Source organism: Perognathus longimembris, chromosome 4, assembly GCF_023159225.1.
Source record: "Perognathus longimembris pacificus isolate PPM17 chromosome 4, ASM2315922v1, whole genome shotgun sequence".
Lineage (NCBI taxonomy): Eukaryota > Metazoa > Chordata > Mammalia > Rodentia > Heteromyidae > Perognathus > Perognathus longimembris.
This window is the reverse complement of record NC_063164.1, coordinates 38,855,692-38,874,979: the sequence shown is the minus strand read 5'-3', so window position 1 is coordinate 38,874,979 and position 19,288 is coordinate 38,855,692. Positions and strand designations below refer to the sequence as shown.

Below are 19,288 nucleotides of genomic sequence, written 5' to 3'. Positions count from 1 at the left end.
TGTAGAAAGTTTTCCTATAGCCATTCTGTGAAGCAAAGGAAAAATACAAAAAAGTTTTAGGGAAACTTACTTTCACAAAGTGTCATAAGCAGGTAGCTGTGTCTGGAAGTCATTGCATCGCTATGACCCAACTTTGTGATGATAGAGGAATAGAAGAGGTGTACCACATTCTGACTGTAAATGCAAAGCTTTTTTCTGGTGTGTCCTCTGTGTTTGAGGAAACTGAAGGTTTTCTCATTAAGAGAGAAAGATTTGGAAGACCAAAGAGGTTTGGACACATTGTTCAAACTGTTTTCTATCTTCTCAAGGCAGACACTGCTATGACAAACAGCAGAAGGATACTGAGAAGAAGGTGGGTCAGGGTTGGGGTATGAACTTCCACTACTGATCTGTGATTAGCCAGTCAGTCACAGAGTGAAGGGTGAACAGAACAGAAACTTGCTATGATTTCTTTGACTCTGAAACACAGATAAGTATGTGCACTGATATAGGTATTGTTATTGTACAGTCAGTTTCATAAAAAGACAATTATCAAAATAGTCATTAAATATATGTTAGTTCTTGGGAGGTTGAGACATTTAATCACTATTTTAGGTGCTTTGTTTATCCCGGTGTAAGTCTACCTGAATGAAATGCTTCAAATACTAAAATTTGAATGAAAGCACATTTTTTACATTTAAAATGATACTCACAAAGAGAGTGTCATTGAACATTATACAATAATGCAAACAACAACTTTGTGGTATTTATATTTTTGACATACTAGTACCTTCATCTATACATTTTCTTTAACGTTAGTATTACTTAGTACACAAATTACAAAATTTTGTATCTTATGATTTTAAACTTGATATACTAGGAGGTGCATATTTTATCTTCAAAATAAAAATAATTAACGTAAAAATTGGAGGATATTAGGTTAAATTAAATAAGCTAAGCAAAGAAAGAAAAATATTACATAATCTTACTTATTTTTGGAAAAACATGTTAAAGTCATTGGGGGAGAAAATAGAATGGTAGCCACTACTATTGCTATGAGATGGTGAAGGTAGAATGAGGGGAGATGTTGGTCAAAGCTACAAAAATTCTGTGGGGCAGAAGAATAAGTCCAAGAGCTCTCATATACCTCATGATATAATTAATAACAATGTACTATATATTTGAAAATAACAAGGATGTTTCAACTGTTTCCAGAAAGTATATGATATACGAAAGTGAAATAGAAATTAGTTCACTAGACATTTTGTTGGAAAATAACTTTACAACTTGCAGGGGTGGGGTGTTAGGGGGCAGAAGAAAATGAGGGAGGGTAAAGCACTGTTTGAAAAAAGAAATGTACTATTACCTTATATATGAAATGGTAACCCCCCTGTACATCATCCTTACATTAAAAAGAAAGAAATGATTGTATTCTGAAAAAAAATTTAACTCAGATATTTTAAGCTTATAGAATTAAGTGTAAGATTTAAGTGCAAAATATAAATTGATGACTTGTATTATCAAATGATTTATGAAACATTTTAAATATGTGTTAACATGCATGTATCTATCACTTATCTATCTACCTATGTACATCTATACATCTATCTAGTTACTGAGGTTTGAACTCAAGGCTTTCTTTGTGCTGGGCAGGTGCTCGACCACTTGAGCCATGTCCCCAGCCAATTATACTTTAGTTTAGTTTCGAATAACATAACATTTTTATGCACAGGCCAGCCTGGGACAAATCTTAATATTTATGCTTCCAATATAGCTTATAATCTTTATGTTTATAATTCCCCTATAGCTGTGGTAACAGGCATGAATCACCATGCCCAGTTTTTATTGGTTGAGATAGTCATGCAAACACTTTACCAGGGATGGTGTCCAATTGTAATCCCCAGTAAGTCACCTGCAATTACTTAATATGAAAGGTTCCCATGCCTATAAATATTTGTTTTTGAATATTAGTGATCCAAACTAGTGAAATTTTATTTTAAAATTTAGATAATTAAAACATGAATTTAACATATAAGCATCTCAATAGCTTACTATAGTTCTGAGATAAAACCCATTTATGATAAATCAAAAATGTTTTCCATCTTTTCTTACAAAGTTTGAATCTTGTTTTATAGGACACAGGGTAGACCACAAAACACCTCACAGAGAGTCTCACAGGTAACAAATAAACTCTAGAACTTATTTTGTTTTTTTTTTAATTCAAAAGACTGGTGGATAGAATTACTGACATTCTCAGCAGTTTGTTAACAAATTAGAGACAGTGTTCTCTACATTAGTTAAAGAAGAATTGGAATCACTTATGGCCCTCATTATGCACATGAACATAACATAGGTGAGTTCAGGATATACAATTCATTCAGCATCAGATCCTCAGTAAGCCTTCGTTGTGTTGTGGTGAGGGAACTCTGCACAGCAGTTGACTCTAGACATGCACCAGAATCTACTGAGAATTTATATGTCTCAGTAAGTTTGTTCAGCTGTGAGACCCCTTTCAGGAAGATGAAATTGCCTTTGATAGTGTTCAGAGTAAATGTTTCTGTATTACAGTAAGATTGTAAAAATCCTCTTACTTGTTTTAGAGATTGTATTCTTAAGCGTACATTTAGATGCACTGAAAATTTTCTGTTTCTTGACTTTGCTGTTTGCGTTTCTGCTGTGCTCTAGTGGTTTGGCAATAGATTAGAGGTTGTGCTTTTCCCCATTTGGTACTGATTACTTAGGAACAATCTGATTTCCATTCATTACATTCACATGGCAGTGTTGCTTGTATCATATTAGAAAAGGGGTTTATTCTGCCCTCCTAGCCTTGTGAACACCTAAGAAGATTGTTGCATTATCTATGCACACATACCAAGTTAAATAAAATTGTTCCTCTTGACTCATAATTGAGTGCTAACATTTTGCTTTACTGACTGTGCGCATTTTCAAACAAATCAGACTATTGTCAGGAAGTTAGATGGATAAAATTATAGTTCTGAGGAATATCGGACATTCTACTGCAGGTCAAAATAAACGTCTCCCTTTCAATGAAACCCAGTGTTGATAAAATTTGACTTTTTCATAATCAACAGTGTAGCCACTGATTATACTTGATAAGACTATTATAACCAAAAATGTGTATTTTCGTTGTGGGTAAACAAGCCTGCTTATTTAATTTTCCACAGTGCTCTCTCAAGTATTCTTGAAGTCAAGATGGGTAAGAGCATATTGTGAAAACTCAGTTACACAAAACATCCAACATGAGTCTTTAAACAAAGACAAAGTTGAAACAAGAACATCAGTACAAGAACATTTGGTGCCCACAAGAACTGATTACTAGTCCCAACTTCACTTTTATAATTGCTAGTTGCAATGAAGATGACTAGAAGAAATATTTGATATCTAAATGAAAGTAAATATGTCTTCTGTCTAGCTGTGACAAGTAGTACCTGATGAAGCAATTTTGCCATTCTTTCTATGGGTGATGTAAGGTGAATCACAGCACTTAATCTGAAAGCCTTTTGTAGTAATCTTAGTTTGATATATTTTACCTTTAAGAATTTAATACAAACCAAGCATTTATCTGGAACCTGAGAACTACATTTCTGTTACTATAAATTCTAAATCATCAACTAATTAATTTTAAGTCCTATTTAAAAGCCTTGTTGAAAATGAGCAATAAAAAGCAACATGGCAATCTGGAACAATCATAGGGCATTTTGCCCTATGATTACTTAGTAAAACTTATGATATTTAATGTAACGTATAATCTTTCAGTGTATTAACTAAAAATTTTAATGAAACCATCATTTTAATTATAAATTTAATGGCATTTACATTTAAAATATGATCCCATGTGAAATTTTGAATGTCTAATATTTAATGACTGTGAAAAATTATATTTTAGCCTGGAATTTATTTGTATTTAAAAGGAGTCTGGATATTTATGCTGTCAATATAATTAATAAAAGAGAATAAAATTTTAGTATCCTAGCATTTCTATAAATATGCATAGATATAGATATAGATTACCTCAGCCTTTATATAATTTTAATGTAATTGTTTTTTTGTTGCTTAAATATACCCAGTAGCTAATGATAAGATTCTATCTCTTAAATATACCCAGCAGCTAATGATAAGATTTTACCTCTGTTGTGGTATTTTTCTTGACACATTTAGGAAAATAGCAACCAGGGCCTAAATGTACCCAGCCTCTCTTACTGAGAGGAAGAAACACAAAATATACAGAAATTATAAATCTCAAATGTGACCCTCACTATATTATTATACCTAAATAATTCAACAACTTCTGCATAATTAATTGTTCTTGATATAGTAATTGGGGGTGGCTGTTTGGTTTTTTCATTTTTTTAATTAAATAATTTATTGTCAAATCATTGTTTTTTTTGCCTGTCCTGGGGCTTGAACTTAGGGCCTGAGCACTGTCCCTGAGCCTCTTTGTGTTCAAGGCCAGCACTCTACCAGGTGAGCCACAGCACCACTTTCATCTTTTTCCAAGTAGTTTATTGGAGGTAAGAGTCTCAAGGACTTTCCTCATTGGGCTGATTTGGAACCCTAATCCTCAGCTCTCAGCCTCCTGAGTAACTAGGATTATAGACATGAACCACCACTTATGTCCCTGAGGAATGTAACATGGAATTCTCAGCATAAAAGGGTATTTTAAGCAATTGCTCCAAGGACTTCTGTTTATCAATCCAAAATACTTATTTCTAGCCATGAGTCAAAAAAATAAAAATAAACAATGAAACAAGGCTTTCCAGTAAAGTTCAAGCTGTTTTTATCTAAATAATAATTCTAATTTCCTTTTTTAAAAAAGAAAGGAACATCTTCAACCTCTTAAAATTAGAGTTTGTTTTAAAAAGTAGCTCCTTAAACCTTGAACCACACAAAATATTTAATCTAGTGACAAAAATGTCTCCTTGTGCATTTATTTACCACATCTACATGTTTAATCGCTTAACAATCTCAAATAACATGACTAAAAAGAGATTTTTGAGAATGTTGCAAAGACAATAAATACCTAAGTTGCTCTTGTTACCAGATATTACCACTTTGCCATGTTAAATGTGAAAATATTTTAAACCAGAATATTGGAACACTTGATTATTTTTATATGACAAGTAACCTTTGTTCTTTTTTACTTCTGTACTTGTCCTGGGACTTTAACTCAGGGCCACAGAACTGTCCCTAAACTTTTATCTCAAGGCTAGTGCTCTATCACTTGAGTCACAGTTCCACTTAGTGGCTTTCTTTGGGGGGGGGCATGTAGTTTATGGAATATAAGATTCTCATCGACTTTCCTGCCAAATCTGGCCTCGAACTGTTATCCTCAGAGCTCAACCTTCTGAGTAGCTCAGATTATAGGTATAAGCCACCAACAACCACAAACCAACTGCAATCTTTGTATGTCCACTCTCCCAGAGCAGGAAGCATCCTGAGAAAACATGGTGTACACGTTAACACCATAAAGACCATACTGGAGCACCTCCACATTAAGATATTTTTGCTGGCAGTTTTGAGGCAACTTGGGAAGATTTTCTGGTTAATGTATGTCATCTATTATGTCAATGGAAAAAATAAATATTTTGACTATGTATATATTAAGAGTATAATATAACTGGAAATATCAGAGATTCACTTCCAACTAAATCTTTTCTTCAAGTGAAGTCTCTCATTTTTCCCCCTACCTCCAGAAAAGTGGAAGGTGGTAGTTGCTGGGTAATAGATGTTCCTCAATCTTGTTGGTCCTTCTAACTTTAGTTTACTAATTTTTTGACAATTAGGTTTGTCAGAAGACACGTTTTGTTTGCTGCATTGAAGTCCTATTAATATTGACTGAAAAATCTTTGTACAATGTGACTTTTAATTTAGGGAGTGCAGCTCTATGCCAAAACTACAGACACAATTTTTCATTCTGGACATAGGAAATAACCAAGCCCACTAGGCAATGCCTTATAGGCAAAGTTTGCCTTCCTCACACCAGTAAGCACAGTTTGAAGGAGCTAAGACCTAAGTCCCACTGGCCAGCAATGTTCCTATGGGTATCTGCATTCTGTCCTTGATTTAGAGGCCCCTCTTAGAGCCCTTGACCATAGATAGCCACAGTGAAATGCTTCTGCAACACTATTATTCTGAGTATCTTGGAGACACTTTCTCCTCTGTAACTTAGTATTCAGTATTTTTAGTTCTAGTCTTTCCCTTTCCCTTTTCCTTTCCATTGTACCCTTCTGCAAAAAATCCTGAGGAACTTTTTGCCCAGGCTCTATCAGCTATAAGCCAGTGCCCAACTTGTGTAATGCTACTTCTGACCTTTGTCCAGTGCAAGTTCATGTAGGGAAATGGAACAGCGATGGGACAGACAGCTTCTTCCTGTTCTCTTTTGTCTACAACTGCAGTTGGTGAGCAAAAGGTTAATTATTAGTTTTAGTTTAGTTAATTGATGTCTAAGGCATTTGACAGCTAGACTCTCTCTAGTTCAGCTTTCAGAAGTAGGTTTCCTTGCTTTATGGGAAATAATCTCTAAAAACTATTCAGATAAGTGTTAGGACCCAGTTACTTGGACTTACCTGAGATTATTAACAGCTTCTTCTTTCCAGCCCCCAAACGTCTTATAACTGAAAGTCATTACTACTTCATAGGAAAGGCAGGATAAGTTGGCCCAGTCTGTTCAAAATTAGTTCATCAGCAAGTAGGTCACAGTGAATCTTTGGGCCGCTCGGTGTCTAATACAATAAAAGACACAACTGCCCCGTTAGTATAGTTACAAAGAATGTGTTGAGTATTACACTTAAATGCCATGGGATAATATTTTTTGAAAATTGTTGAAATCTGTACTTTACTTAGAAGAGAGCACTCCTACTTCAGTGAGGTCTCACTACCATCTTTTGACCTCTTGTCATTTCATTGCACAGCTATATTTTAGATTGGTCTCAAACAAATTTCACGATTTCCTCATTTCTTCTATACTGTTTCCTTCTCATGTCCCAGTGAAGCCAATATTGTATTCAACCTACCTAAAATTATGATATCTCAATGAAAAATGATGAAACAAATAACCATCACAACATTGCCACAATAAAGCTAATCAGCTTTAACCATATTTACTTTTTTCACAAAACAACATTTTACAAATGAATTTTCACACCTACCTTTCCTTTCCTCTGTGGCTTCTTTCTTCTCCTTAGCATATTTCTCTCTGTGTTGTTCCTTTACAGCTGCTGCACAGAATGTCTGATCATGAGCTACCCGGGCTTCAGAGATGCTCATCTTCTCTTTGGCATAGTAGTGATGCTTCATCTCCTTCTCTAAATATGTCTTCCATTTCTGTCACTCCTGTCAACTCGTCTGATTCCAGATTATCACTGGGACTGTTAATACCTCCACCTTCTAAAAGTGGCCTTCCTAAGCCAGGCAGTGAGAGCAGCATTCCAAGACCTCATGTAATTTGGAAAGCACAAACCTCCTTTTATTATCCTTACTGTGTTTTTTTTAATTCTTCCAGAATGTATACTTTGCATAGCTATAAAAATGGCAGGTATATCTTGAATTAATGTGATGGGATCTCGAGCTTTGGTGTATAATTTTTATTTCCTTTGAGCCCTTGACATTGGAGTTTATAGAAGAGAGTGGTGATAGTATACTCGTCCAGAAAGATAAAATAAGACAAATACTTCAAAGGACCCACCAGATGTGTCTGCTGGGAAATGAGGTCGCTACTGATGTGTATAAAAAAAGTGTATAGTTAGTGAAAAAAGAGCAACATGTAGATTGATCAGAATTGAGTCTAAATTGAATGAAATAAAAGTTGGGATAGAAAGACAAGTGTCTCTTTTGAGGATGTTAGTCTTAAAACAGACCTGAAAGAATGCGAAGAAGGAAAAAAGAAGAGGAGAGGCTTCAGGAGTAAAAATAAGGACAGGGTAATGGCATTAATATTTGGTACATTGCTTTATTTTCAATGACAGGTAGGATCTGAGCACTTTCAGTTTCTTCCTGAGAGGGAGAAGAGAAATACAAGGCAGGGAAGAGAAGAGGTGAGATGATTAAGAGAGCAATATTGGGCTGGGGATATGGCCTAGTGGCAAGAGAGCTTGCCTCCTATACATGAGGCCCTGGGTTCAATTCCCCAGCACCACATATACAGAAAACCGCCAGAAGTGGAGCTATGGCTCACGTGGCAGAGTGCTAGTCTTGAACAAATGGAAGCCAGGGACAGTGCCCAGGCTCTGAGTCCAAGGCCCAGGACTGGCCAAAAAAAAAAAAGAGAGAGAGCAATATTCCTGAATATAAAAGAAAAGGTTGAAAGATGCTGAAAGCCAGCTGTTAAAGGGAAGATGACAGTAGTTTTCCTGTATGAATACACATTTTAGCTGAATAGCAAATCCATCACTCTGCACAAGCAGTATCATTTTGTAATCACCTGCCTCATCGATGAATCAGAAATGAATGTGTTCTGAGAAATTTCTGTTCATGATCTAGTAGGGAAAGTAAGTGGTTTTTTCCCTCTCTCTCTTCCAAAGGGGAATTCTCTCTTATTTGTGATCAGGTCAAGCAGTTCTATAGGAGATTATACTTAGGTATTTTCCTTTTTTTTTTTTTTTTGGACAAGATAATGATTATTTCCTGGCTACCTTATAGGATTTTTATTTCCCCTACATCTGTTCAGTATTGACCCAGGTTCTACTATTTTTGGTAGTACATTGGTAATTATTGGTTTATTTTATAAAATGACTATTTATTACAAAAACTTAAATTTTCCAGTAATGAAACACAATAAAATGCATATATTCAGTTGTCCTTCTACTTATAAAGTCAAATTAAGATGTACTCTAAGAACATAAAAGTATTAATTAAATTTGAATTTTTATAATTGGGAAACAGGTCACTTTGTCAGTTGTTTCTATTTACTGTATTACAGATGTCATTTTATGTAGTTCCCCACATTAATAATTTTCTGATATAAATGGCTAGTATTTCTATATACATAAAAATCCATCCATTGCTGTATGCCCATCTTTAATTATGTTGCTACTATATTTGCTAGCATCTTTCAGAACATTTTTAGAGAAATTTTCTTTCATTTTTTCAAACAAATATTTGGCATAACAGAATAAACTGTTTGACAATGTCGATACTTTTGTTTTGAATATGAGTGGTAAGTTTATGGTTCAACTGAATTCATTTGTAATTTCTATATACATATTTAATTGGTGTCTTCATGAAATAGTACCCTAATGAGTATCATCATCATTACAGGCAGGCAGTGTGACATCTAAGTCTCCCTCCACTGACATCTTCGATATGATTCCATTTTCTCCAATGTCAAACCAGTCTTCCACACCTGCGCGCAATGGAACACAGCCACCTTCTGTACCTAGTAGATCCACAGAGATCAGTAAGTCGTCTCAGTAAATCAGTATGTGTTGCCGTATTCAGATATAAGGAAATGTTTGACCCTTTGTGAGAAATGACAAGCTTATTAAACACATTGACCATTTTTATGTATGTACCACATTCAGTCAATTGCTTATAATTATAAATTGTAGTAATTCAGAATGGAGTGCTAAAGACATCCATATTTGCAACTGAAACTTATTGTATGAAAAAAATTATCTTACTGTATAGTTTTATTGAAGCCATGAGAAAATTGTTTCCTGTGGTTCTGTTTTAAATGTTTTACTTAGATAAGAAATATTCATGGAAATAATTTCACTTTCACTCTTTCTAACATGTTTTATAGAGAATGTGAATATTATTATTATAGAAGGTACAGATATCCTTGATGGAAAATACATGGATTATTAGAATTTCATCATTTGTTTATATATTAACATTGCAAAATGTTTTTCCTTTGATATTGAAGACACTATGAAGACTTTGGTTTTCTGATTTTTTCTTATATGTATCTTCAAGGAACATCAAAGTCTGTCCTCTTTGATGAATTAGAAAATATTCAATAGATATTTATTTTCAGGATCTTGGCTATATATTGATCTATACCCTCTATCACAGAAGCTGAAAGAAAAGTTTTCAATGCCCAGGAGTCTGTCTCTTAATAGGAAAACTGAAGAAATGAGAAATTTTCTTAGTACACTTTCTCCAACTCATATTATAACCTTTTGAATATAATTCTCAGCTTTTAGCCAAGAGCTCTAATGTCAGGCAGGACAGTTGAATTTGTTCTGCATATGGCACCAAAATGTACATTAAGTATTGTTAATAAATGGTTATGTACATTTTGTGTTAAGTATTCAATACATTTTGGAAGATTGATTTGTAAGTAAAAATTAGTAGTATTTAAGATTTTAAAATCAGTTTATAGGGGCTGGGAATATGGACTAGTGGTAAAAGTGCTCACCTCCTATATATGAAGCCCTGGATTCGATTCATCAGCACCACATATATATAGAAAAAGCCAGAAGTGGCGCTGTGGCTCAAGTCGCCAAGTGCTAGGCTTGAGCAAAAAGAAGCCATGGACAGTGCTGGGGCCCCTGACCTTAAGTCCCAGGACTGGCAACAAAAACAAAACAAAAATAAAATCAGTTTATAAAATATTAATTCAAAGGGACATTGGAGGGACAAGGATTTATTTAAACAAGACCTCAAAAACATAGGAAATAAAAGTAAAAAAGTAGATATAGGGGATTGCATCAAACTAAAATAAGTCTTCTGTAGAGCAAAGAAACAACAGAATGAAGAGCTACCTACAGAATAGGAGAAAATATTTTCAAATTATTCTCTAGGCTACATAAGGAATTCAAGTATGTCTGAAGCAAAAATTAAAACAATAACCATCAAGTCTCTCAATTAAAAGCCTGATTAACACTCATATATCTCAACTAGTAGAGTGCTAGCATTGAGCAAAAATTGCTCAGGGGCAGCACTCAAGTCCTGAGCTCAAGCCCAAGGACAGGCATACACACAGACATTTAAAATGTTGGCATTGCACCTAAATAGACAATTTTTTTTTACAAGAAGTTGTAGAAATAGTCAGCAGTACATGGAAAAAAATTCAGCATCTGTAAACATCAGGAAAATGTCATCAAAACCACAGCTAAACATTACTTCACTACAGATAGAATGAAAACAGTCAAAAAGATAGTGATAACTAGAATTGGTAAGGTTATGGAGAAAAAGGGAACTATTGTACACTATTGCAAGTAGTAATTCACTAGCTATTATGGATAATAGTATGTTCATTAAAAATTAAAATAAATACCCTGTCATCAAGCTATTCTAGTACTTGGTAAGTGTCCAAGAGAAATCAAATCAGTCTGTCCAAGAAATATCTGTATACCTATATTAGCACTATTCAACAAATAGCCAAGAAGGGAAGTATTTCATAAGCCTCGCCTTGAACCAAAATTCTACCATTCCATGCGTTTTGAGTGGCTGGGGCAGTAAAATGTATTTTTGCATTAGTTATCAAATTTGGTGTGATCTGTTAAGGAATCTTCATTAAAGACACAGAACCTTCTTTGGATAATAGTACTTTATAACTAAACAGTTTTTGATATCATAGAGTGAATCTTTTTTCCCTTAGTCTAAGCTCCAGAAGGCATCTCTGTCTAAGGATAGCTAGTAGCTTATCTGGTCATATGGAGGATTATTTGTATTTATTCATATAATCTTCCCTTTGAAATGTATTTCACCCCAACTCATTTCCTGTTTTTCACTTAACATGTTTTCTTCCCTTTAGAGCGAGACCTCTTTGGAGCTGAACCATTTGACCCATTTAACTGTGGAGCAGGGGATTTCCCTCCAGATATTCAATCAAAGCTAGATGAGATGCAGGTGACTACTTCAATAAATTGGCCATTTTTTTTTAAATCTAGGACAAGGAATAACATATATCTAAACTACCCTTTCTTGAATTGTTGTCATATACAAATTCACTCAATATAGTTACATTAAATGTAATTCTAAAACTCTACATGTACTTCTAAAATAGTTCTGAATAGCTTAACTATTAAATCTCTTTTTAATGGCTCTATGTACAGCAAAAAGTAGATGGTTCCTTTTTAAGATACAAACTGGCACATATTATAAAAGCCTTTTGTTTTTAAATCCAGAAATTAAAAGGTCCTCTATTAGATTTATAAGATTTGATTTCAGTCTTAACAATTATGAATTTCAAAATTGCAAATGGGTAGATGAGGGAAAATCTGTGTAAGAGTGAAATCATTCTGTCTGAAAAGAAGCATTGTAGCTATGGTTCATGACTTCTGTGCTCTTATAGAGAAAGCAGATACCAGTGACAATATTCTTAGGAATGCAGTCCAGTTGGGTGCCTGTGCGCGCTCTCTCCTCACTCTCTCTCTCTCTCTCTCTCTCTCTCTCTCTCTCTCTCTCTCTCGTCACTCTCTCTCTCTCTCTCCTGCATAATATTGTATTTAAAAAAAATTCTAAGTCATCCTTTAAAATTCAATAAGCCATCACTGGTAGACTTTTGAAAAGATTATAGTAAGGCCTTCTCTTTTAATTTATCATGTTTTGATGCAAATAAGTATATAAATGATAGGATCTAAATAGTTACATGAAGTTAATTGGGTGAGACAAGGAGGACAGTAAAATCAAGTGGAGGAGGTATTTTCATTTATTAGTCCTGGGATAATCCATTCATATTCACGATGTGCTTCATCTCTCACACACTCCAATTATTATAGTTATAGTCTTGTGTATTCAAAATTAATTTTACAACACTAATAAAATTCAACTTAACAATTTGATATAGTAGGAAGGATGAAATTATTTGGCTATAACCAAAAGCACAATATCATACTTCTATTTATGTCAATAGAAATATTTCATGTCTGTTTCATGGCATGGATTTTCTATATCTTTTCTATATTTTAAGTAAAATGAAACTGGGCTGGGAATATTGCCTAGTGGCAAGAGTGCTTGCCTCCTACACATGAAGCTCTTGGCTCGATTCCCCAGCACCACATATATGGAAAACGGCCAGAAGGGGCGCTGTGGCTCAGGTGGCAGAGCGCTAGCCTTGAGCGGAAAGAAGCCAGGTACAGTGCTCAGGCCCTGAGTCCAAGGCCCAGGACTGGCCAATAAATAAATAAATAAATAAATAAATAATAAATAATATGAAACTTTCATTCAAGTTAAACGTGATTAATTTTTGAAAATGGTGAATTTTTCCAAAGCAATTTCTTTTAAAAAAATTAATTTTATTACTTTTTTCAATTAGGCAGATACTTCCTGGGGCAAATAAATTTGTAGAAGTGAATGTGAAAGTGGGTTTTGGGCAGGAGTTCTTTTGTTTTTATGTTTGTGTTTTCTATTTCTAATATTCTCTTGATGTCCTTTTTTATTCTCTTCTGCTTTCGTGGTTGGTAGCGCCAAAGATGGTTGGTATATTGTTTTCCTAATATTTTTAAAATGCTTACTATCTTGTAAACCTTGATTCTTAATATTTATTTGTAAATATTTATTTAATAAATATGGCTGTGTCTGATCATTCATTGTTAAGAATGTTTCATAACTCAGATTTTGACTATTTCTCAATGATTTTGCTACAATTACATTGTTCACATTATTGCTTGTTTCTGATAGTCTCAGATTTACTTTGTAGCTCAGTTTGAAGTTCAATACTATTTTTATCATGTAACATCGATAGTGAGTTTTGTTATGATCCTTGCTATTTTAATTAATCTAATATATACATTCAGCTGTAGAAGCCTAATATAGCAATAATAGGTTGTGAAGTAGTATGGATTTAAAAAGCCAAGTGAAATATTTTGCTTGTCTAAGTGATAGAGCACTTAGCTGGTGCTTTCAGTTGATTATTTTGGCTTTGAACCGAGATCCTCAGAGCTTAGCCTCCTAAGTACCTAGGATTACAAGTGTATGATCCACTAGCACTCAGTTGCTTTTTATTTAGTTGTAAGATCAGTTTTTTTTATGATATTAGCCTATATTAATTCCTATCACCACCTTAAGTAAATAAAACTAGTCTCAGGTTTAAAACTCAAGAGAATATGGAAATTTGGAAGGATTGAGAATTTACTAAATTATGATCTGAAGATGATCAGAAAATGTGCAGGACATTTTATTTTGAAATAAAAGGAAACTAAGAGGCCTTATCATAAGGTATCTGTTCATTAGAAGGTTACATTTGCCTAAAGGGAATCTGATATGATCTTTAAAAAGCATGGTGGAGATATTGTAACATACAAACCCTTCATTTTACTTTGAAATATTACTAACACATTAAAATTTAGAATTTTCAGGACAAGCAAAATGATACTGGTTTAATTTCAGAATGAACTGATAAAATTAACAAACATTTCATGTATCAAACATTTTCAAACATATCTTGATTTCTATCCATTATACCTATCTGTTATTCGAAGTTCACTAGAATATGAAATACACAGGCCTTGATATCAAAGTATCTTAGCAGAACAGCTTATTTACAGTATTTTCATCTGAAATATTCATTTTCCTAAGAATTTGTTGGTTATTGGGAAAATATTTAAAGTAAATATGCAAAAACTTCAATAACATTCATAATGCCTTTGATCTTTACTCAATTGAATATAATTTGTATCTCAAGTGCTGGGAAGAGGTGTTGAAAAACTATTACAATTGTGACATTGATATTTAATGTTTTAAAATCATGCTCTGAACATTAATTACAAGTAAAATATGGCTTGCATTTTTGTAACTAGTTTTCTTCTGTATTATAAAATTTGCAATGGCATGTACAAACTCAAATAGTTGCTTTAAATGAAAGTAATTTGGAGACACTACCACACTTTTTCTCCAAGGAACTTCCAAAGTGACTCCCATTTCTACTGATCCATGACCCCTCTCCCTCCTTTTTCCCCTCTCCCTTTTCTCTTCTCCCTTCTCCCCTATACTCTCTCCTCCCCTCTCTCCTTTTTTTTCCTTTCTCTCTCAGGCTTGGCCTCGGTGTTGTTGCTGAGTTTTCCTTGCTCAAAGCTAGCACTCTATCACTCAAACCCCAACTCTCCTTCCAGTATTTTTGATGATTGATTGGAGAAAAAGTCTCACAGACTTTCCTGCTGGGGCTTGCAGTCCTCAAATCTCTGCCCCTTAGGCGGCTAGGATTACAGGATTGTGCCACCCATGCCAAACTGTGTGCTTTTCATTTCTGTGAAGGCCACTGTGCATAGATTAAGGGATAAGATGAGGCTAGAGGCAGCTGGCAAGGCCAAAAGAAGCCCGCAGTTTAGTTAGCAAAATGAAAATGCTGGGACTGGAGAAGGAAAGGCTTCTCTGTTCAAAGTCTTACAAGAGAAGAAAAAAATTCTCATGGCCATTATGTACTTAAAGCCCAATACATCAATGGCAGCTTAATTTCTAAAATATGTGAAGGGGAACAAAAGTCAAATGAGCCAAGCCACTAAAAAGCAACAGCACAATTTATGATGGAGTCCTTTCTCCATGGCCATATCATGAAATCTGCAATCTGACCACATAGCATGGCATCACAAAAAGTAAGGTTCTGGGCTGGGGATATGGCCTAGTGGCAAGAGTGCTCACCTCCTATACATGAAGCCCTGGGTTCAATTCCCCAGCACCACATATAAAGAAAACGGCCAGAATAGGCGCTGTGGCTCAAGTGGCAGAATGCTAGCCTTGAGCAAAAAGAAGCCAGGGACAGTGCTCAGGCCCTGAGTCCAAGCCCCAGGACTGGCCAAAAAAAAAAAAAAAAGAAAGAAAAGTAAGGTTCTGGACAGCGGTAATAAGGAGCTAAAAAATCAAAATGACCAGAACCTCTCATTAGATTGTTGCATAACAATCTTAGTAATATCTCTAAAACCAACAAGGGACTATTGACATATACATTAGGTTCTATCAGGGAAAAAAAAATACTTCTACACTTCATATGTTTCTATGTTCTTCTTCATCTCATACACATTAATCTCCCATATATTTAATTTTTTTCTCCCATATATATAAAACATTAAATTGTTAACGAGTGTAAGAATATTTCCAATGGAATATACCTACATGAGATTTTAATAGGCAATTAATTTGGGCTACCATTTAGGAATTTTTGGATATCTTATTTTTTATTGTTATTGTAGAGTTAATATACAGAGGGGTTACAGTGACATAAACCAGGTAACGAGTAATGAGTAAAATTATTTTTGAACCATGTCTCCCCTTCCATTGCTCTCTCCTGGTTTCCCCCTCCCATCCCCTCTCTCAAGATGTCCAGTTCAATTTACACATCGTGTCTAGTGAGTATAACTGTTGTATTTGTTCGCTCTTGTTAGTTTTGATATTTTAAAATGATAAGATTAAAATTTGATTTATAGATTCATTTTACTTACTGATTTTATTTTATTCTACTCTGTCATGGTGTTCCTATTTAAATTATTTTATTGTGTTTTACAGGAGGGGTTCAAAATGGGACTGACTCTTGAAGGCACCGTGTTTTGTCTTGATCCAGTAGACAGCAAGTGCTGATATTAAAAAAGAAAGATCCTGACTTATATTAAATTTGCTTATATACATATATAGCATTCATTGTTTGAAGACAGGTATTATACATGTGCCAATATATTTTTGGATATTTTAATGTTTTGAAAGCTTTTGTAGTAAAGTTTCTCCACATTCACTGTTGATCAGTATCTTTAATTTTAAATACAACTTAATATGATGTGTGTCATAGTTTTGTGTTCTTGTTTCTGTTGCAGATGAGTTTATCATTGAAAATCAAATTATCTTCTTATTTTTTGGTTTGAGTTCTAAATAATTAATACCAATGCATTCATTCTCTAGGCTGCTAGTTTATTATTGGTTTCCCAATAACCATACCTTAAGTAAATATTTCAAAATTCTGGAGAGATATATGCCAAAGTAAACTAGTGTTTTATTTGCAAACCAGTAAATGCATTATCATTCTATGAAGCAGATGTCATTTAATGTGTATAATGTTCACATAATTGGGAAAATCTACACTTTGAAAATTATGCCACCAGTTCTCACATTTTAAATTGGTAAAGTAAGAATATAAATTCCAGTAGTAATTAAGTGAAACTTACAAATCCTTTCTAGTTAATTTCAGTTGTACTCCAACATATTTGATTTGTTTTATAAGTAAAATTATGGAAAGATAAAACTACTAGTTACAAAATATCTAAAATTGCACTTCCAATGTGTTAGTAAGTTAAATTAATGTGACAACGAAATATTGTTTGACTTTATCTCATAAAAGCAAGCATTTGGAATGTATATTGTCTCTAGGCTTACAGCCTATTGTCTACACCTACATTACCACTTATGGTTTTTCTCACCAAACTTTACTTGATGATATCCCATTGTTTTTGAATTTTTAAAATGTAAGAGAACTATTCTGTAGATATTATCAAGGTATTATTATCAAGATATTAGCAAATCTAAATTTGAACTTGTTTTGTTGAAATTAGAATCTTAATTTTCATCAAAATCAATTTTCTGATGAGTTTCATCACGAATCGGAGCAATAAAATTTTCTGGAATCTCATTCTTGATTTACTGATGAGTTGTAACCTTTAAGAATATTTGTTTTAAATATTGTTGCCCATTGTGTAACAGAGTACCAGTAATTATGCAGAAAACAATATGATCAGTTTCTACTTTGTTTTATGAAAAAAATTAAGAAAAACGAATGAAAATATGGACCTAGATTGGAGATATTCACCAAAGATGGATTCTATTCATGTGAAAATTTTGTTTAAGTACTAAAACTCCATTTTCACTAAGTACAAATCAAATATATTTATCAATATAGTATCGATATGCATTCCCATAATGTTGTATGGTATATATGAAGCTTCTCGTTTGTGTTTTGTTACCTGCTAAGTTGTAACGTAATTAGAGGGCAGTATATATTTTACAAAGTAGGATCTTTATAATTTTGGAATTTGTATAATGAGGATGTTTAGGAGCCACATGGCTTTTTTTAACAGATAGAATTTGTATTTTTATTGTACTTTAAAAAGCTTTATGCAATAGGTATATATTTAGTGAGCATTTATTATCAATGGTAACATAATAGAGTACTGAGATGATATTTGCACATTTAAGATATGTTACTTTACCAGTTTTTAATAGTAGTCAATTCTGCTACTGGCATGATTAAGCAGTACATAATTGATCATTAATTATGAACATTTATTTCACCAGTACATTTTTATGAAGAAAGACATGGTTAAAAACTGTATTTCTATGTAAATTCATTGATATGTTTGATTTTGATGAGAATAAAGGATTTTAAATAAATTATTCAATTTGTTTACGAAATAATCTCTGAATACCCTTGAAAATACATACAAAACTAATTTTATCATTCATAAATCATAGCTGGGCAGAGAGAACAAAAGGGCTTTACTTTTTACTATTTTGTTTGAAGTGGTTTTATACAATTCAACAAGTCAGATTGTGAGCTCAGTGCATCTTCATCATTGTCACCCTATCCATTAATCTCTTATCTTTCCAAATCCCATGCATAAAAGGCTTTACCTGTAACTTCATTTCTTACAGCCCACATATACTTTGTTTTATGAACAAATGTAAAGAATAGTGAGACACTTACTTGGCCTTGCTAGTAAGAAAGGTCCTGGAGCAATTCCTTTCACCATAGCATGTGTTGGTAATAACTACATACCATATTATAACATTACATAGACATCATCTTTCAACATAAGGGCTTTTTTTTTTTTTTGCCAATCATAGGGTTTAAACACAGGGTCTTGGACACTGTCCCTGAGCTTCTTTTGCTATAGTTTAGCACACTACCACTTGAGCCACAACATCACTTCTGGCTTTCTCCATTTATGTGGTACTGCGAAATCAAACCCAGGATTTGATGCATGCTAGGCAAGCACCCTGCCTTTAAGCCACATTCCCAGCCCTAGGACTCTTCTTACAGTTAATAATACAAAGACTATTTGAGTTATAGCCTTGGTAGCAGAATTAAGGTTGTTACTAATTTTACCATCATGAGGAAGTTTGCAACTTATTCAAAGTATAGTGCTAAACATTTTAGAAGCACAGAGATCTCATCTGCACCACCTCTGCTGCTGAGCAAATCAACAGTTTGCTCTGTAAAATTCACTTCATTTTCACTGTGTCTTAATAACACGTCATGTAGATAAGAAAACACCTAGTAAGTTCAGTTTAGTTTGTTGACAGAATCCCTGCTTTCAGTTGGTCATGTAGGAAAAGTAAGATAAGTGTATATTTTAGTAAATAGTACATAAAAATCACACTATTAAAGGACTATATAAATCAAAAACTTCCCTGAAAACATTTATAT

General features: G+C 33.7%; 1 protein-coding gene across 8 annotated transcripts in view; it reads left to right on the top strand.

Annotated features, from left to right (window-relative positions):
* Positions 1-18,255, top strand: part of Gulp1 (GULP PTB domain containing engulfment adaptor 1) — a 216,083-nt gene extending 197,828 nt beyond the window's left edge. For 7 of the 8 annotated variants that reach the window (XM_048345116.1, XM_048345114.1, XM_048345110.1 and 4 more), the window contains 3 exons: positions 9,256-9,394; positions 11,699-11,793; positions 16,384-18,255. In XM_048345116.1, the coding sequence (XP_048201073.1) occupies positions 9,256-9,394; positions 11,699-11,793; positions 16,384-16,455 (306 nt within the window). In that variant the 3' untranslated portion in view covers positions 16,456-18,255. Of the gene's footprint in view, positions 1-7,214; positions 7,440-9,255; positions 9,395-11,698; positions 11,794-16,383 lie in introns of all 8 variants that reach the window. The other variant, XM_048345117.1, reaches the window with a different exon arrangement.
* Positions 18,256-19,288: the final 1,033 nt, after the last annotated feature.